Below are 15511 nucleotides of genomic sequence, written 5' to 3'. Positions count from 1 at the left end.
AGAAATTTGATAACTAGCAAAAGTAGTCAGATTGTGCCGAATTTGCATCCAGAACATCTGTAGTGATGTAAACATCGATCTGTGTCGGACTGAGTCCGGCGGATCGTATGTTACGTCACTATATTCTACTTTTGCCGGTTTGTAGGGTTTGATAACTAAGGGGAATCAGGCTCGCCACAAATACGCTGCGGAATTCCAGCATATTTGCGGATGATGGCTTGATAAATAGATGCCATAATCTTGTTTACACAAATATACTTATCAATATAATCCCTTCAGGTATCTTCCCCACTACTGATGCCAGACTAACTAGTCTATAGCTTCCTGGATCAGCCCTGTTTCCCTTTTTCAAGAGTAGCACCAATCAGCAAGCGCTACCCAGGTCTTGAACCAAAAACGGGCTATTGATAATAGCAATAAATAAGAAAGTTGCTTAAAATTGCATTCTCTATCTGAATCATGAAAGAAAAAAAATGGGTTTGGTATTCCTTTAATTTGTATTATAGTATGTATCTATAAAAAATAACTTACATGTCAATTTAAGAAGTGGAGCCTAGAGCTGTCAATTCTCCCTCAGAGTATGGGCTTCTGATTGAACAGATAGACAGGATGCAACCACTTAGGGAGTTGTGGTGAATATAATTGCAAATGTATTTCTACTTTTAATTATGTAATTATTCAGAAGCCTAAATTCACTAATGAATTGGAGAACTATATATATCAGTGGCGTCACTAGGGGGGGGCGGGGGGGGCGGGCCGCACCCGGGTGACACCCTCCAGGGGGTGACACCAAAAAAAAAAAAAAATTTTTTTTTTTTTTTTTTTTTTTTTTTTTTTTTTAATTTTATTGAAATTCAAAGAAATACAATGTTGAGATGCATAGATTTTTTTTTTATTAGAGGGGCTGGCATTTGTGAACATTGGTGGGACTGGGGAAGATGTAGACACACAATTTTTTTGCCCCTTGAGCCAGTGCTGCAATTTCAACAAATAGTTTTGTCTGTACTTTGCTTTTCCCCTGCCCAATTTCCCTATGAATGTTGTGGGCATGCCCTGGGGCTTGCAAAGTTGCACTGCTAGCCTAAACCTGCCTGCCTATCTGTGCTCACTGCTCAGTGACATGTGAAGCAGTGGAGTCACTCACTGCTGTGCTGTCTCTCTAAACGGGAACTGGCAAATCATGAGGGGATGCCTGGCACCTGACTGCATGACTGTTTGACACTGTCTTTAAAGTGAAGGAGCCACGTATGATGCCCACCAGACCATTACGGTTACGGTACACTAAGTGCACACTGAACAGGTAGGAGGGCGGGCGGGGGTCTGGGGGTGGGCAGAGTGCAGAGGTGATTGGCCATAAGAAGCGGTAGGCTGTGCACTGACAGGCTTGGAACAGAGTCAGAGAGCAGAATTTTCATAGTTTGCGCCTAAAACTTTTCTTTAGTGCTCTGTTTATCTTTCATTTGATGCTCTGCTGAGCCAGGGAGCCGCTCTAGGCATGCGCTTTATAATTAATGCAGTGCAGTTTACATATTTTGTAAGTGTGTGTCTGAGTTTTTGTGTGTGTGTGTCTCAGTGTTTTTGTGTGTGTGTTTTTGTGTGTGTGTCTGAGTGTGTTTCCGAGTGTTTGTGTGTGCATCTGAGTATGTTTTAAGTGTGTCTGAGTGTTTGTATGTGTGTTTGCCTGTGTTTTTGTGTGTGTCTGCTTTCTGGGGGGGGGGGGGGGTGACACCATAACTTACCGCACCGGGTGACACCAACCCTAGTGACGCCACTGATATATATCTCACTAATGTGTGTTATCTTTAACAAATGATTCACTAGTAATTTGAATAAGCTCTATGGAAAGCATACAAGAACTCTGTCTTGCTGTGAGGAATATAGGCTGGAAATATTTAACTTGTTTACTAAACACTTTAATTTTTTTTTCTCCAGCAACCAAAGTTTATTCTGCTTTAGGAAACCATGATTTTCATCCCAAAAATCAGCTTCCACCACACAATAACTCCATTTACAACCGCATTTCAGAATTATGGAGCCCTTGGCTGAACAATGAATCTTTAATTAACTTTCAGAAAGGTATGGTCTGAAACTATTTTTCTGCAGTATTTTTAATGTTTTGGTCTGAATTTGCTAAGACGTCTGAAAGTAGTTAAAAACAATACACTGGTTATCAAGGAAATAAACTGACAAAACACATTGTATTTTTGCAAATATTTTCTTTTAATAGTTTCAATAATAAATAGTTTTACATTTCCTGGTGCTGCCCAGCAGTTAGCATCATTGACATTTAAACCTTTTAAATATTAGAGATGTGCATTTGGAGGTTTCATGAACCATGTGGAAGATTGCAGCCCCTCATGTCAAATTCATTCTTGTGCAAAGATGCAAAATTTTGAATTGGCAAAGATTAATTAATGAATTTGGCAACAAAAATATCTGAGCGGCATTAGGAGGTTCACAAAACTTTAGAATGCACATCTCTATTAAATATTTTTATACACTGTGTAAAAAAAAAATAATAATAAAAAAAAATCTTATGTCACTACAAAAAAAGAGAAACAGGTACTTTTTGGGCCTACATGGCCCTTAATCATGCTATAGTATACTGGTATCTACCTCTTTATATAGCACCTGTGTGTTAATCATTAACTCTTACTTGGTCAATTTGCATGAGATTACACATTTCTTATACATTGATGCCGTTTAGTGGAAATAAAAAGTATTGCATATATATATATATATACATTAAAAAAACAATGAGATTATAATTTAAATATTCATTTACATTACTTTATTCCAAAAACATGTAATATTAAAATTAAAAAACTAAAATATACCTAATCAATATATAACAAGTGTAAATCATAATCTCTGTTTAAACCCATAGGATGTCAAGTCCCTAGGTGCTAGATCTACCAAAGCTCCCTTTTGCTAAGCATTAACTCTCTATTTCCACCCCTTCAAGGTTTTGGAATTTGATCAATAATCTGGAATCTTAGCTGGCTAACTGAATGCTCTGCTATAGTGAAATGGGCAGACACTGGCAGTGACATATCTCTACCTCTTATAGACAATTTTTAGGCACTTATTGTATCCCTAATGGGGTGTGTAGTCTCCCCAACATCCCCTCCCACAAGGGCATTTTAAAAAATATACAACAGTGTCAAGTGTGTATAACCCATTATTTTTCTCTTTATTCTATTGTGAATCGGTGCAAAATATCTACCTTTAATCATGGAGTTACATTGAGCGCAATGTAGGCAGGGATAAGAACCTTTTTGATGTTGTTAAATAATTCACTCTCTCTTCTTTATTACTGTCAACATCAGCCCTAACTAACATATCCTTGATATTTTTAACCCTTTTATATGAGCGCATGGGGGGGGTCAAGAACTCACCTATATTTGGATTAAAATTTACTTAATAGGTACCAATGGGTTTTTTAAGATAACAGAAATTTGTCACTATAAATATTTTGGAACCCAGATTTCAAATTATTGATCATATTCCAAAATATAGAAGAGGTTGAAATAGAGAGTTAATGCTTAGGAAAAGGGAAGTTTGGTGGATCCAGCACCTAGGGATTCTACATCCTATGGGTTTAAACAGAGATTATGATTTACACTTCTTTTTATAAAATATTTTTTTGCTTAGGTATATTTTATTTTTATCATTTGAATATTAAATATTTTTATATAGTATAGTAATGTAAATTAATATTTAAATTATAATCTCTTATGTGTATATATATATATATATATATATATATATATATATATATATGCACAGTTCGTTTTGTGACCACTAGATGACAGCAATGTAAAAGAAATGTGTAATTTCATGTAAATTGACCAAGTAAGAGTTAATGATTAACACACAGGTGCTATATAAAGAGGTAGATACCAGTATAGTATAGCATGATTAAGGGCCATGTAAGCCCGAAATGTAGCTGTTTGCTTTTATTCTTATGTCACTATTATAAAAATAAACTCTTAGCAAAGAAACGGCGCTGTTGCTACTTTGCTTTTTTGGAAACTTGTATGGACGGAGTTACAGGACCCTTGAAGCAAACCTGCACCTAGATAAGAGGACTTTAAAAATAATCTTAAATAAGGATATATATATATATATATATATATATATATACAGTATGTGTGTATATATTATGCAGAAACAACTGTATACATACAAATCAAATTAGTGCTGAACTCAACACCTGAAAACAAAGCACCAGAACTTGTGTGATCCACCAATGATAGCAAGAAGGTTATAATATAGATACAACAATCCAACAGCTATCAAATTCCACTTGAGCACAACCAAACACCTCTAAGTAATTATGCAGCTAATAATTAGCTCTCCAAAATGTATTAGTTTGGAATATAGATGTTGATCAGCTAATATAGAATGTATGTAAATGAGGTCTTCTTATTTATTAATTATATGATGATTGCTAAATTAACATAGTGGGTGAGTGGAAACATGTTTTGCAATAACACCTGGTTTGCTGCAATTGTTTTTTAAGAACCCATCTCTACTCAATGCTTGCCTTATTTGGAGGAGCCAGTCATTATGTTAGGAAAATCACTGTTGATTTGCTGTTTTAATTTTATCTCTGTTGAAGCTAATCAGGGACAGATATGTGACAGGGATAGGCTTGTGAATACTGTCATGTGCTCCATCATCTATCAGAATTTAAAAGCTCTTTATTTTCAGACTTAAGCTACAGAAAAGGGGTGCAAAATTAATAATTAAAGTTTATTTCAAAGTTTTTATTTTACTACACATAATTAAAGTAATGGTAAATCCTAGAATTTTTTAAACGCTAGGATTTACCAGTGCTACAAATAAAGGGGACTATCAGTCATGAAGTATAAAATACTTCATGCTGAAAGCTTCTTTATTTGCCTGTAGCATATGCCTCAAGCCACCCACAAAAATGCTATTTTATCAGTGAGGTGATGTTAGGCAATAGCGTGCTAGCCATACAGCATAATGCCAACTGGGCTGCACGGCTATTGGCTAAGAGGTAGAAACCTCACCTCATTGTAAAAATAGTGTTCTGCTGCGGCTGTCCTGAGGTGCTCAGTGTGGCATACGCTGCAGGCAAATTAAGGAACTTTCTGCATGAAGTATCTTATACTTCATGACTGAAAGTCCTGTTTATTTGTAGCAGTGGTGAATCCTAGTGTTTCAAACACTAGTATTTACTATTACTTTAAGCAGTTCGTATAAAAATCCCATAGTGTTTACTGTCCCTTTAAGAGATACCTCAACAACTAAAGCTCCCCTTGATCCCCCACTGAAAAATAAAAAAAGGAAGAAATCCCCTTTCAGCCTCTAGCAGTCACAAGAACAGAATCCCTTGCACCCTTCATTTTGCCTGTTGATCTAGGCCTAATCCAGTTTTCCCTCTTGTTTCTGTTATAATTTAAATCATTACTGATTAGTCTAGTGAAGTGAAGGCGCTTAAGGGATTTTTTTTATTATTATTTTATTGAGTGTTTTCTTTTTTTGTGGAGAAAAATCAACTGATTGTTACTTAGGTGCTGGGGTTTGCAGTGAGAGGGTCATATGGATGAATCCATTGGTTGTAAGAGTTGTTTGCATTGGGGGCTGCATGGAAGTTATTCCTTGGGTACTGTGGTAGGGAGGGTCACTTATAGGAAAGCTTGTCATTGTGGTCAATGTGGTTTGATTATTGCAGTGGGGGAGGATACTGTGAGGGTTAATGAGCAGAAACAATGATGCCTCTATGATATCACTGATATAATTGCTGTGGCTAAAGTCTGAAGCTTATTTGTGACTGATCATTGTGATCAGCTGTAAGGAGCACTTTTGGTTACCTGACAATTGTGCACCACTACTACATAATGCTGGTTAGAGTGTGATACGGCCATTAACATAGCGACCCATGAAAATATCTGCTGAGTTTTTTTCATATCATCACAGAGAATCTAGTGCACGTTTTTTTCACCATTTCTGATATACTGGATTAGGAAACCTGTAGAAAGCACTACCCAAAACCACACAACAGGAATCTTTAACACAAGTACTATGGGTTTTTGTCTTGTGCATTCATTTAAATAGCTTGTTGGAATATAACTCATTTTTCTCTGGCAGGTGCATATTACACGGAACAGATTGTGAATATAGGAGCTGGAAGACGAATCATTGTCTTGAACACTAATTTGTATTATGATTCTAACAACGCTACAGCCAGTTTGTCAGATCCAGGAAATCAGTTTCAGTGGCTGGACAATATATTAACAAATGCTTCCCAACATGGAGAAAAGGTAAATGCACTGGTAAAGTATGAGTTATCTTTATTTTATGCTTTTACTATATGCATTTTTCAGTTAAAATTATTACATATTTTATTGCACACCCTGCACAAGCCTAGTGTACTATGTAATGGTTAAACAAGGGGATCTGCAACCTTATTGGCAAGGCGGGAAGCTGAGAAAATGTTGCTAGTGTTGTGCTAGTGTTGTGATAAAGTAAACACAGATACAATGTATAATCCGTGAGTCAAATGTTAATGGTAAACATTCCTAAGCAACATGCATCAAAGAGAGTCAGACAGAGTGAAAGCGGTGACAAGCAATGGTATGCTATAACATTCATCAGCAGTAATAATGTGTAATGTATCGAGAACTGTACAAACAAAGTCCCAGCATGGCAAAGAAAAAATGTACCTGTGTGTCGTTCACCGCAAAACAAATCTCTGTGGAGACGCCTGGCTGACAGGTAAGGAGCCACTCCCAAAGCTCCCGGTATAGAAAATGTAAAGTTGAACAACAAAAATTGGAAACGGGCAGGAAACGCGTTGGATTGTTTGTTTAAGGCTCCCCCCTTGAGCCCCCCTGCTGTGCCCTGTAACTTTTTACTGATATATGAATAAAGTTTGCTTCTAGTGTACCATGTATGAAGACTGTTGATATTATCACACATTATTTTGTTGCAGATTTGTAAATATAAATGGTAGGCAAACATAAGATCACGTTCGTCTGAGCAGTTTTTAATTTTTTTGCTTGCAAAAATAGCCAGGGCCTCTATCCTAATGGTGCATCTACTGTGGGCTTAATTGCACACTGTTTTGCTCTCAAAGCTTTACTGGGGTACAGTTACATTAAAGGGACATATGGGTGTATGCTAAATCACTTGAAAGTGATGCAGTATAACTGTGAAAGCTGGCAAGAAAATATCACCTGAGCATCTCTATGTAAAAAGGAAGATATTTTATCTCAAATGTCTTCAGCTAACCAGAGAAACTTCTCTGTGAAGAGTTATCATTCAGCTACTGTCAGCTCCATGGTGAAGAGTAAAAAAAAAAGTGCATAGTAAAACTTCTTTAAAAAATATTGCACAAAAAATTTACAAAGGTTCAAATATATGAGGTCTCAGGTGTTAGAAAAAAAGGCAGGCAAAGGGATCTAACATAGAGATACATACATATACATATCTACAGTGGTGTATTTAGGTTTGGTGCTGCCCTAGGCACTCAAAATTCTGCTGCCCCCCCCCCCCCCTAGGTTTTAGGCTTTTTTTAGGCCATAATATTTTTTGGGTCAGGGTATAATTTGACTTTTGATTAGAAAATGTTCACCCCCAGGACTTGTATGTATGTATGTATGTATATATATATATATATATATATATATATATATATACAATGCACAGTCACAGAAACAGCATAACTAATATTTCCAGCAGTAGCCCATCACCTCTGGGAGCAAAGAGGTTTAAAAAGCTTTCTGCTGTGAGCAGGAGGGTGGGGGTATTTATGACCTGTCCTGCAGCAGCACACATGATTTACAAGGGATTGCTATGACATCCCCTCTTACCACATTCACTGCAATATTATCCTGTCCTATGCCCTGTCTTCAGCGTGCCGTTCACTGCTACTGTCTTGAGCTGCGTGGCTGCGTGCAGATGCTGTCAGTGAAAGCAATGTCTGCACAGCACTTGGGGGGCCAGGAAGGGGGGGGGGGAGGAAACGGCTATGCTATTAGGCAGAAGGAAGCGGGACTGCTGGCTCAACAGGCATTACACTGTCTACACTTACAGACAGTAACTTTCCTGTCCTCGCTCCTTGTCAGCCCTAGCCTACCAGCCCGCTCTCATTAGTGAGCACTGTGAGGCAGCTAACACTTAATGCCTCCTCTGCTAGCAACATTAATATTTTATTGCCTAATAATTAGGCAACAAAATGTTAATGTCGCTAGCAGAGGAGGCATTAAATGTTGCTGTCACAGAGCACACTAATGAGATAATTCCTACCTACTGTCAGGACTCAGCCCGCCCCTACCTGAGTTAAGTGACAGTCCTCCACATCAGTCTCTGGCTGTCTCTGTCACCACTGACTGGACTCCTTCTTTTTCTCCTAACCCCTGTTGCCACCTCAAGCCATGCGCATGCGCCAGTGTTAAAAAACAAAAAACAACAAATAAATCCAATTGGCTGAGTGTATGAAGTGACACTTTCAAGTTTATTTTTTTTTTTTAAATGATTAGCCGCATATTCAGTGCAGCCACGGCAAGTGCCGCCCCTCAAAATCTGTCGCACTAGGCACCTGCCTCATTGGCCTATGCCTTAATACGCCCCTGCATATCTAAATATATATATATATATATACATACAGATATGTATGTATTTATATGTGAATATATGTATTTACAGACATATATATATATATATATATATATACATACACATATAAATACACATGTACACATATATAGACATTATATATAAGTGCAGTAGAGCCCTTTGCAGTCAAGTAGATGAAAACATGTAAAATCATATTTGTACAATATGCATATCTAATAAAGTTTTTAACTATGTATTTACTGTAAATATTTCACATTCCAATGTTCTGCACATAGGGAATATGTTCTATGTATGTTTAAATATATATTCCTATATATATATATATATATATATACATATATATATATATATATATATGCAAATATCTATACCTATATATAATCATGTATATAAGTATAGATATATTTTGCACTAAAAGAACATTGGAATGTGAAATATTCATATATTCATGTCGGGTTAGCGCACTTGAGAATATAAAATCGGGTTAGCACTCAAGTTGGGTATTTTTTCCCCACTTTTTTTGCTCTATTGACTTCTATGGGGTTATACTTTATCATGTGCGCAATATTGGAAGTTTGGCTTTTTATGCATGTTGGGTTAGCGCGCAACCGAAAACAGTTTACTTTTAACTTGTAAATACTGAATATCGCTCAATCTGTAATCTTGCCCATAGCTGGTTGGCTAAACCAACCAATACAAAATAACATAATTTATGTAAGAACTTACCTGATAAATTCATTTCTTTCATATTGGCAAGAGTCCATGAGCTAATGACGTATGGGATATACAATCCTATCAGGAGGGGCAAAGTTTCCCAAACCTCAAAATGCCTATAGATATACCCCTCACCACACCCACAATTCAGTTTAATGAATAGCCAACTAGTGGGGTGATAAAGAAAGGAGTAAAAACATCAAAAAAGGAAATTGGAAATAATTGTGCTTTATACAAAAAAATCATAACCACCATAAAAAGGGTGGGTCTAATGGACTCTTGCCAATATGAAAGAAATTAATTTATAAGGTAAGTTCTTACATAAATTATCTTTTCTTTCATGTAATTGGCAAGAGTCCATGAGCTAGTGACGTATGGGATAGTAATACCCAAGATGTGGAACTCCACAGAAGAGTCACTAGAGAGGGAGGGATAAAAATAGCCATTTTCCACTGAAAAAATTAATCCACAATACAAAATATAAATTTATTCTCATAAATGAAAAGGAAAAACTTAAACATAAGCAGAGTAATCAAACTGAAACCGCTGCCTGAAGAACTTTTCTACTAAAAACTGCTTCCGAGGAAGCAAATACATCAAAACGGTAGAATTTAGTAAATGTATGCAAAGAAGACCAAGTTGCTGCTTTGCAAATCTGATCAACTTAAGCTTCATTCTTAAAAGCTCACAAAGTAGAGACTGATCTAGTACAATGAGCTGTAATTCTCTTAGGCGGGGCCTGACCCGACTCCAAATAAGCCTGATGATCAAAAGCTTTAACCAAGATGCCAAAGAAATGGCAGAAGCCTTCTGCCCTTTCCTAGAACCAGAAAAGGCAACAAATAGACTAGAAGTCTTCCTGAAGTCTTAAGTAGCTTCAACATAATATTTCAAAGCTCTTACAACATCCAAAGAATGTAAGGATCTCCCCCAAAGAATTCTTAGGATTAGGACACAATGAAGGAACAACAATTTCTCTATTAATGTTGTTAGAATTCACAACTTTAGGTAGACATTTAAATGAAGTCCGCAAAACTGCCTTATCCTGATGGAAAATCAGAAAAGGAGATTCACAAGAAAGAGCAGATAATTTGGAAACTCTTCTAGCAGAAGAGATTGCCAAAAGGAACAACACTTTCCAAGAAAGTAGTTTAATGTCCAAAGAATGCATAGGCTCAAACGGAGGAGCCTGTAAAGCCTTTAAAGGGACAGTCTAGTCAAAAAAAAAATTTAATGAATCAGATAGGGCATGTAATTTTAAACAATTTTCCAATTTACTTTTATCACCAATTTTTCTTTGTTCTCTTGGTATTCTTAGTTGAAAGCTTAACTTAGGAGGTTCAAATGCTAATTTCTTAGACCTTGTAGACCGCCTCTTAAGAATGCATTTTAACAGGTTTTCACCACTAGAGGGTGTTAGTTCATGTTTTTCATATAGATAACACTGTGCTCATGTACGTGAAGTTACGTGGGAGCCATAACTGAAATAAAGGGGCAGATTGCAGATTATTAGATACAAGATAATCACAGAGGTAAAAATATATAAATATAACTGTGTTGGTTATGCAAAACTGGGGAATGGGTAAAAAATGGATTATCTATCTTTTAAAACAATAACAATTCTGGTGTAGACTGTCCCTTTAAAACCAAATTAAGACTCCGAGGAGGAGAGATTTATTTAATGACAGGCTTTATACGAATCAAAGCCTGTACAAAACATTAAATATCAGGAAGCTTAGCAATCTTTCTGTGAAATAAAACAGAAAGAGCAGAGATTTGTCCCTTCAAGGAATTTGCAGACAAACCTTTATCCAAACCATCCTGAAGAAACTGTAAAATTCTAGGAATTCTAAAAGAATGCCAGGATAATTTATGAGAAGAACACCATGAAATATAAGTCTTCCAAACTTGATAATAAATCTTCCTAGAAACAGATTTACGAGTCTGTAACATAGTATTTATCACTGAGTCAGAGAAATCTCTATGACTAAGCACTAGGCGTTCAATTTCCATACCTTAAAATATAATGATTTGAGATACTGATGGAAAAATGGACCTTGAGACAGAAGGTCTGGTCTTAAAGGAAGTGGCCAAGGTTGGCAACTGGACATCCGAACAAGATCTGCATACCAAAACCTGTGAGGCCATGCTGGAGCTACCAGCCACACAAAGGATCGTTCCATGATGATCTTGGAAATCACTCTTGGAAGAAGAACTAGAGGCGGGAAGATATAAGCAGGTTGGTAACACCAAGGAACTGCTAACTCATCCACTGTCTCCGCCTGAGGATCCCTGGACCTGGGCAGGTACCTGGGAAGTTTCTTGTTTAGATGGGAAGCCATCAGCTCTATTTCTGGAAGACCCCACATCTGAACAATCTGAAAAAACACATCTGGATGGAGCGACCACTCCCCCGGATGTAAAGTCTGATGGCTGAGATAATCCACTTCCCAATCGTCTACACCTGGGATATGAACCGCAGAAATTAGATAGGAGCTGAATTCTGCCCAAGAAAGTATCCAAGATACTTCTTTCATAGCTTGGGGACTTTGAGTCCCACCCTGATGATTGACATATGCCACAGTTGTGATATTGTCTGTCTGAAAACAAATGAACGGTTCTCTCTTCAACAGAGGCCAAACTTGAAAATAGCACGGAGTTCTAAAAATTTGATTGGTAACCTCGCCTCTTGAGATTTCCAAACCCCTTGTGCTGTCAGAGATCCCCAGACAGCTCCCCAACCTGAAAGACTTGCATCTGTTGTGATCACAGTCCAGGATGGATGAACAAAAGAGGCCCCTTGAACTATACAATGGTGATCTAACCACCAAGTCAGAGAGAGTCGAACATTGGGATTTAAGGATATTAATTGTGATATCTTTGTATAATCCCTGCACCATTGATTCAGCATACAAAGCTGGAGAGGTCTCATATGAAAACGAGCAAAGGGGATTGTGTCCGATGCTGCAGTCATGAGACCTAAAACTTCCATGCACAAAGCTACTGAAGGGAATGATTGAGACTGAAGGTTCCGACAAGCTGAAACCAATTTTAATCATCTCTTGTCTGTTAGAGACAGAGTCATAGACACTGAATCTATCTGGAAACATGAAAAGATGACCCTTGTCTGAGGAATCAAGGAACTTTTTAGTAAATTGATCCTCCAACCATGTCTTTGAAGAAACACTAGTTGATTTGTGTGAGATTCTGCAGAAAGTAAAGACTAAGCTAGTACCAAGATATCGTCCAAATAAGGAAACACCGCAGTACCCTGTTCTCTGATTACGGAGAGTAGGGCACCAAGAACCTTTGAAAAGATTCTTGGAGCTGTCGCTAGGCCAAATGGAAGAGTGACAAATTGGTAATGCGTGTCTAAAAAAGAGAATCTCAGAAACTGATAGTGGTCTGGATGAATCAAAATATGAAGAAATGCATCCTGTAAGTCTATCGTGGACATATGACCTTGACAAAAGGCAGAATAGTCCTTATAGTCACCATTTTGAAACTTGGCACAAATTTTCAGATCCAGAACTGGCCTGAATGAATTTTCTTTCTTTGGGACAATGAATAGATTTGAATAAAACCCCAGATCCTGTTCCTGAAACGGAACTGGTATGATTACCCCTGAAAGCTCCAGGTCTGAAACACACTTCAGAAAAGCCAGAACCTTTACTGGATTTGCTGGGATGCATGAGAGAAAAATTTTTCTCACAGGAGGTTTTACTCTAAATCCTATTCGGTACCCTTGAGAGACAATACTTTGAATCCATTGATTTTGTACAGAATCTGCCCAAATACTTTGGAAGAATCTTAATCTGCCCCCTACCAGCTGAGGTGGAATGAGGGCCGCACCTTCATGCAGACTTGGGGGCTATCTTTGGTTTCTTAATCGGCTTGGATTTATTCCAACTTGAAGAAGGTTTTCAATTGGAACCAGATTCTTTGGGGGAAGGATTGGGTTACTGTTCCTTATTTTGTCGAAAGGAACGAAAACGGTTAAAAGCTTTAGATTTACCCTTAGGTCTTTGATCCTGAGGCAAAAAAACTCCCTTCCCCCCAGTGACAGTTGAAATAATCGAATCCAACTGAGCAGGGCCGCCATCAGGGGGTGACAGGGGTGACTCCTGTCAGGGGCCCAATGGGCTAGAGGGCCCCATGAGGCAAGAACTAAAAAAAAAAAACAGCAGAGTGCTAATTGAGCATGGGAAATGTTATTACAAGGAGTAAAGTATTAGCATTTGAGAGGATTTCTGAGTGTGCACTAAACCACTATTCACAGTGTGAGACAGACTTGGCACTTTGTTTGTAGAGTGTGTGCCTGAGTCAGACGGCTGATCACTTTCATTTGCAGAGGAGGTAGGAATTACTTAGCAAATGTTTTTTATTTCTTTGTGCAATTTAAGATTGTAAACTTCAGTGTGGTAGTAGTTGTATGGTGGGGCCAGGGGTCCATAAAAACACATTTTTTTAGCAGCAGTGTATTTATGATTATTTGACAATGCTGTAGAAATTCTATATTTAAAACCATGCAGAAATGTTTCCTCCTCAATACACAAATGATATATATTACATTCCAGTTTACTGCCCCTTTATGCAAGGACTTTCCAGGTACAAGGAGGCATTTTATCTAATATTTTTACATCTGCATAACATGTTATACTCTCAGACTAAGATTGCTCAGTGTTGGAAATGAGACAGGTTAACTTAAAACTGTTCAGTTTACTCTACAGCTGACTTAATTTTGAAATGCATACCAACAAGCTTAAATCCTGCATTTAACCAGATCTAATGGTAAGAATATCACAGCTTATGGTTCCACCAAGACCATAGAGAGTACAGCATTTTCAAAATCCACAAGTACAGCTGACAGATGGGAACATTTGTACACTATCGCCTAGATTTAGAGTTTTGTCGGTAAAGACCCGCGTAGCTAACGCAGCTTTTTTTCCCAACGCACCCTTAAGACAACGCTGGTATTTAGAGTTGTGTGAGGTGCTGCGTTAGGCTCCAAAAAGGGAGAGTTGAGCATAATTTACCGCCACTTCAACCCTCAATACCAGCGTTGCTTACGGTAGCGGTAAGCTGACAAAACGTGCTCGTGCACGATTCCCCCATAGGAAACAATGGGGCAGTTTGGGATGAAAAAAAACCTAACACCTGCAAAAAAGCACCGTTAAGCTCCCAACGCAGCCCCATTGTTTCCTATGGGGAAACACTCTCTAAGTCTGCACCTAACACCCTAACATGAACCCCGAGTCTAAACACCCCTAACCTTACACATATTAACCCCTAATCTGCTGCCCCCGCTATCGTTGACACCTGCATTATATTATTAACCCCTAATCTGCCGTTCCGTCCACTGCCGCAACCTACATTATACCTATGTACCCCTAATCTGCTGCCCCAAACACCGCCGACCCCTATATTATATTTATTAACCCCTAATCTACCCCCCCCAACGTCGCCGCCACCTACCTACATTTATTAACCCCTAATCTGCCGACCGGACCTCGCTGCCACTATAATAAACCCCTAAACCGCCGCACTCCCGCCTCGCAAACCCTATAATAAATAGTATTAACCCCTAATCTGCCCTCCCTAACATCGCCGCCACCTAACTTCAAGTATTAACCCCTAATCTGCCGACCGGACCTCGTCGCTACTCTAATAAATGTATTAACCCCTAAAGCTAAGTCTAACCCTAACCCTAACACCCCCCTAAATTAAATATAATTTTAATCTAACAAAATAATTTAAATCTTATTAACTAAAGTATTCCTATTTAAAACTAAATACTTACCTTTAAAATAAACCCTAATATAGCTACAATATAACGAATAATTATATTGTAGCTATTTTAGGATTTATATTTATTTTACAGGCAACTTTGTATTTATTTTGACTAGGTACAATAGCTATTAAATAGTTATTTACTATTTAATAGCTACCTAGTTAAAATAATTACAAAGTCACCTGTAAAATAAATCCTAACCTAAGTTACAATTAAACCTAACACTACACTATCAATAAATGAATTAAATAAATTACCTACAATTACATACAATTAAATAAAATAAACTAAATTACAAAAAAAACAAAACACTAAATTACAAAAAATAAAAAAAGATTACAAGAATATTAGGCTAATTACACCTACTCTAAGCCCCCTAATAAAATAAACAAG

The 15511-nt window shown here is 37.6% G+C and overlaps 1 protein-coding gene across 1 annotated transcript in view; it reads left to right on the top strand.

The window, feature by feature from the left end:
• LOC128652433 (acid sphingomyelinase-like phosphodiesterase 3b) overlaps positions 1–15511 on the top strand; it is a 150252-nt gene that overhangs the window by 57844 nt on the left and 76897 nt on the right. Inside the window, exons 9-10 of the mRNA XM_053705372.1 lie at positions 1933–2076; positions 6124–6296. Coding sequence (XP_053561347.1) covers positions 1933–2076; positions 6124–6296 — 317 coding nt within the window. The remainder of the gene's footprint in view (positions 1–1932; positions 2077–6123; positions 6297–15511) is intronic.

The sequence above is a fragment of the Bombina bombina genome, chromosome 3 (assembly GCF_027579735.1).
Source record: "Bombina bombina isolate aBomBom1 chromosome 3, aBomBom1.pri, whole genome shotgun sequence".
NCBI lineage: Eukaryota > Metazoa > Chordata > Amphibia > Anura > Bombinatoridae > Bombina > Bombina bombina.
This window is presented reverse-complemented; position numbering and strand designations above follow the sequence as displayed.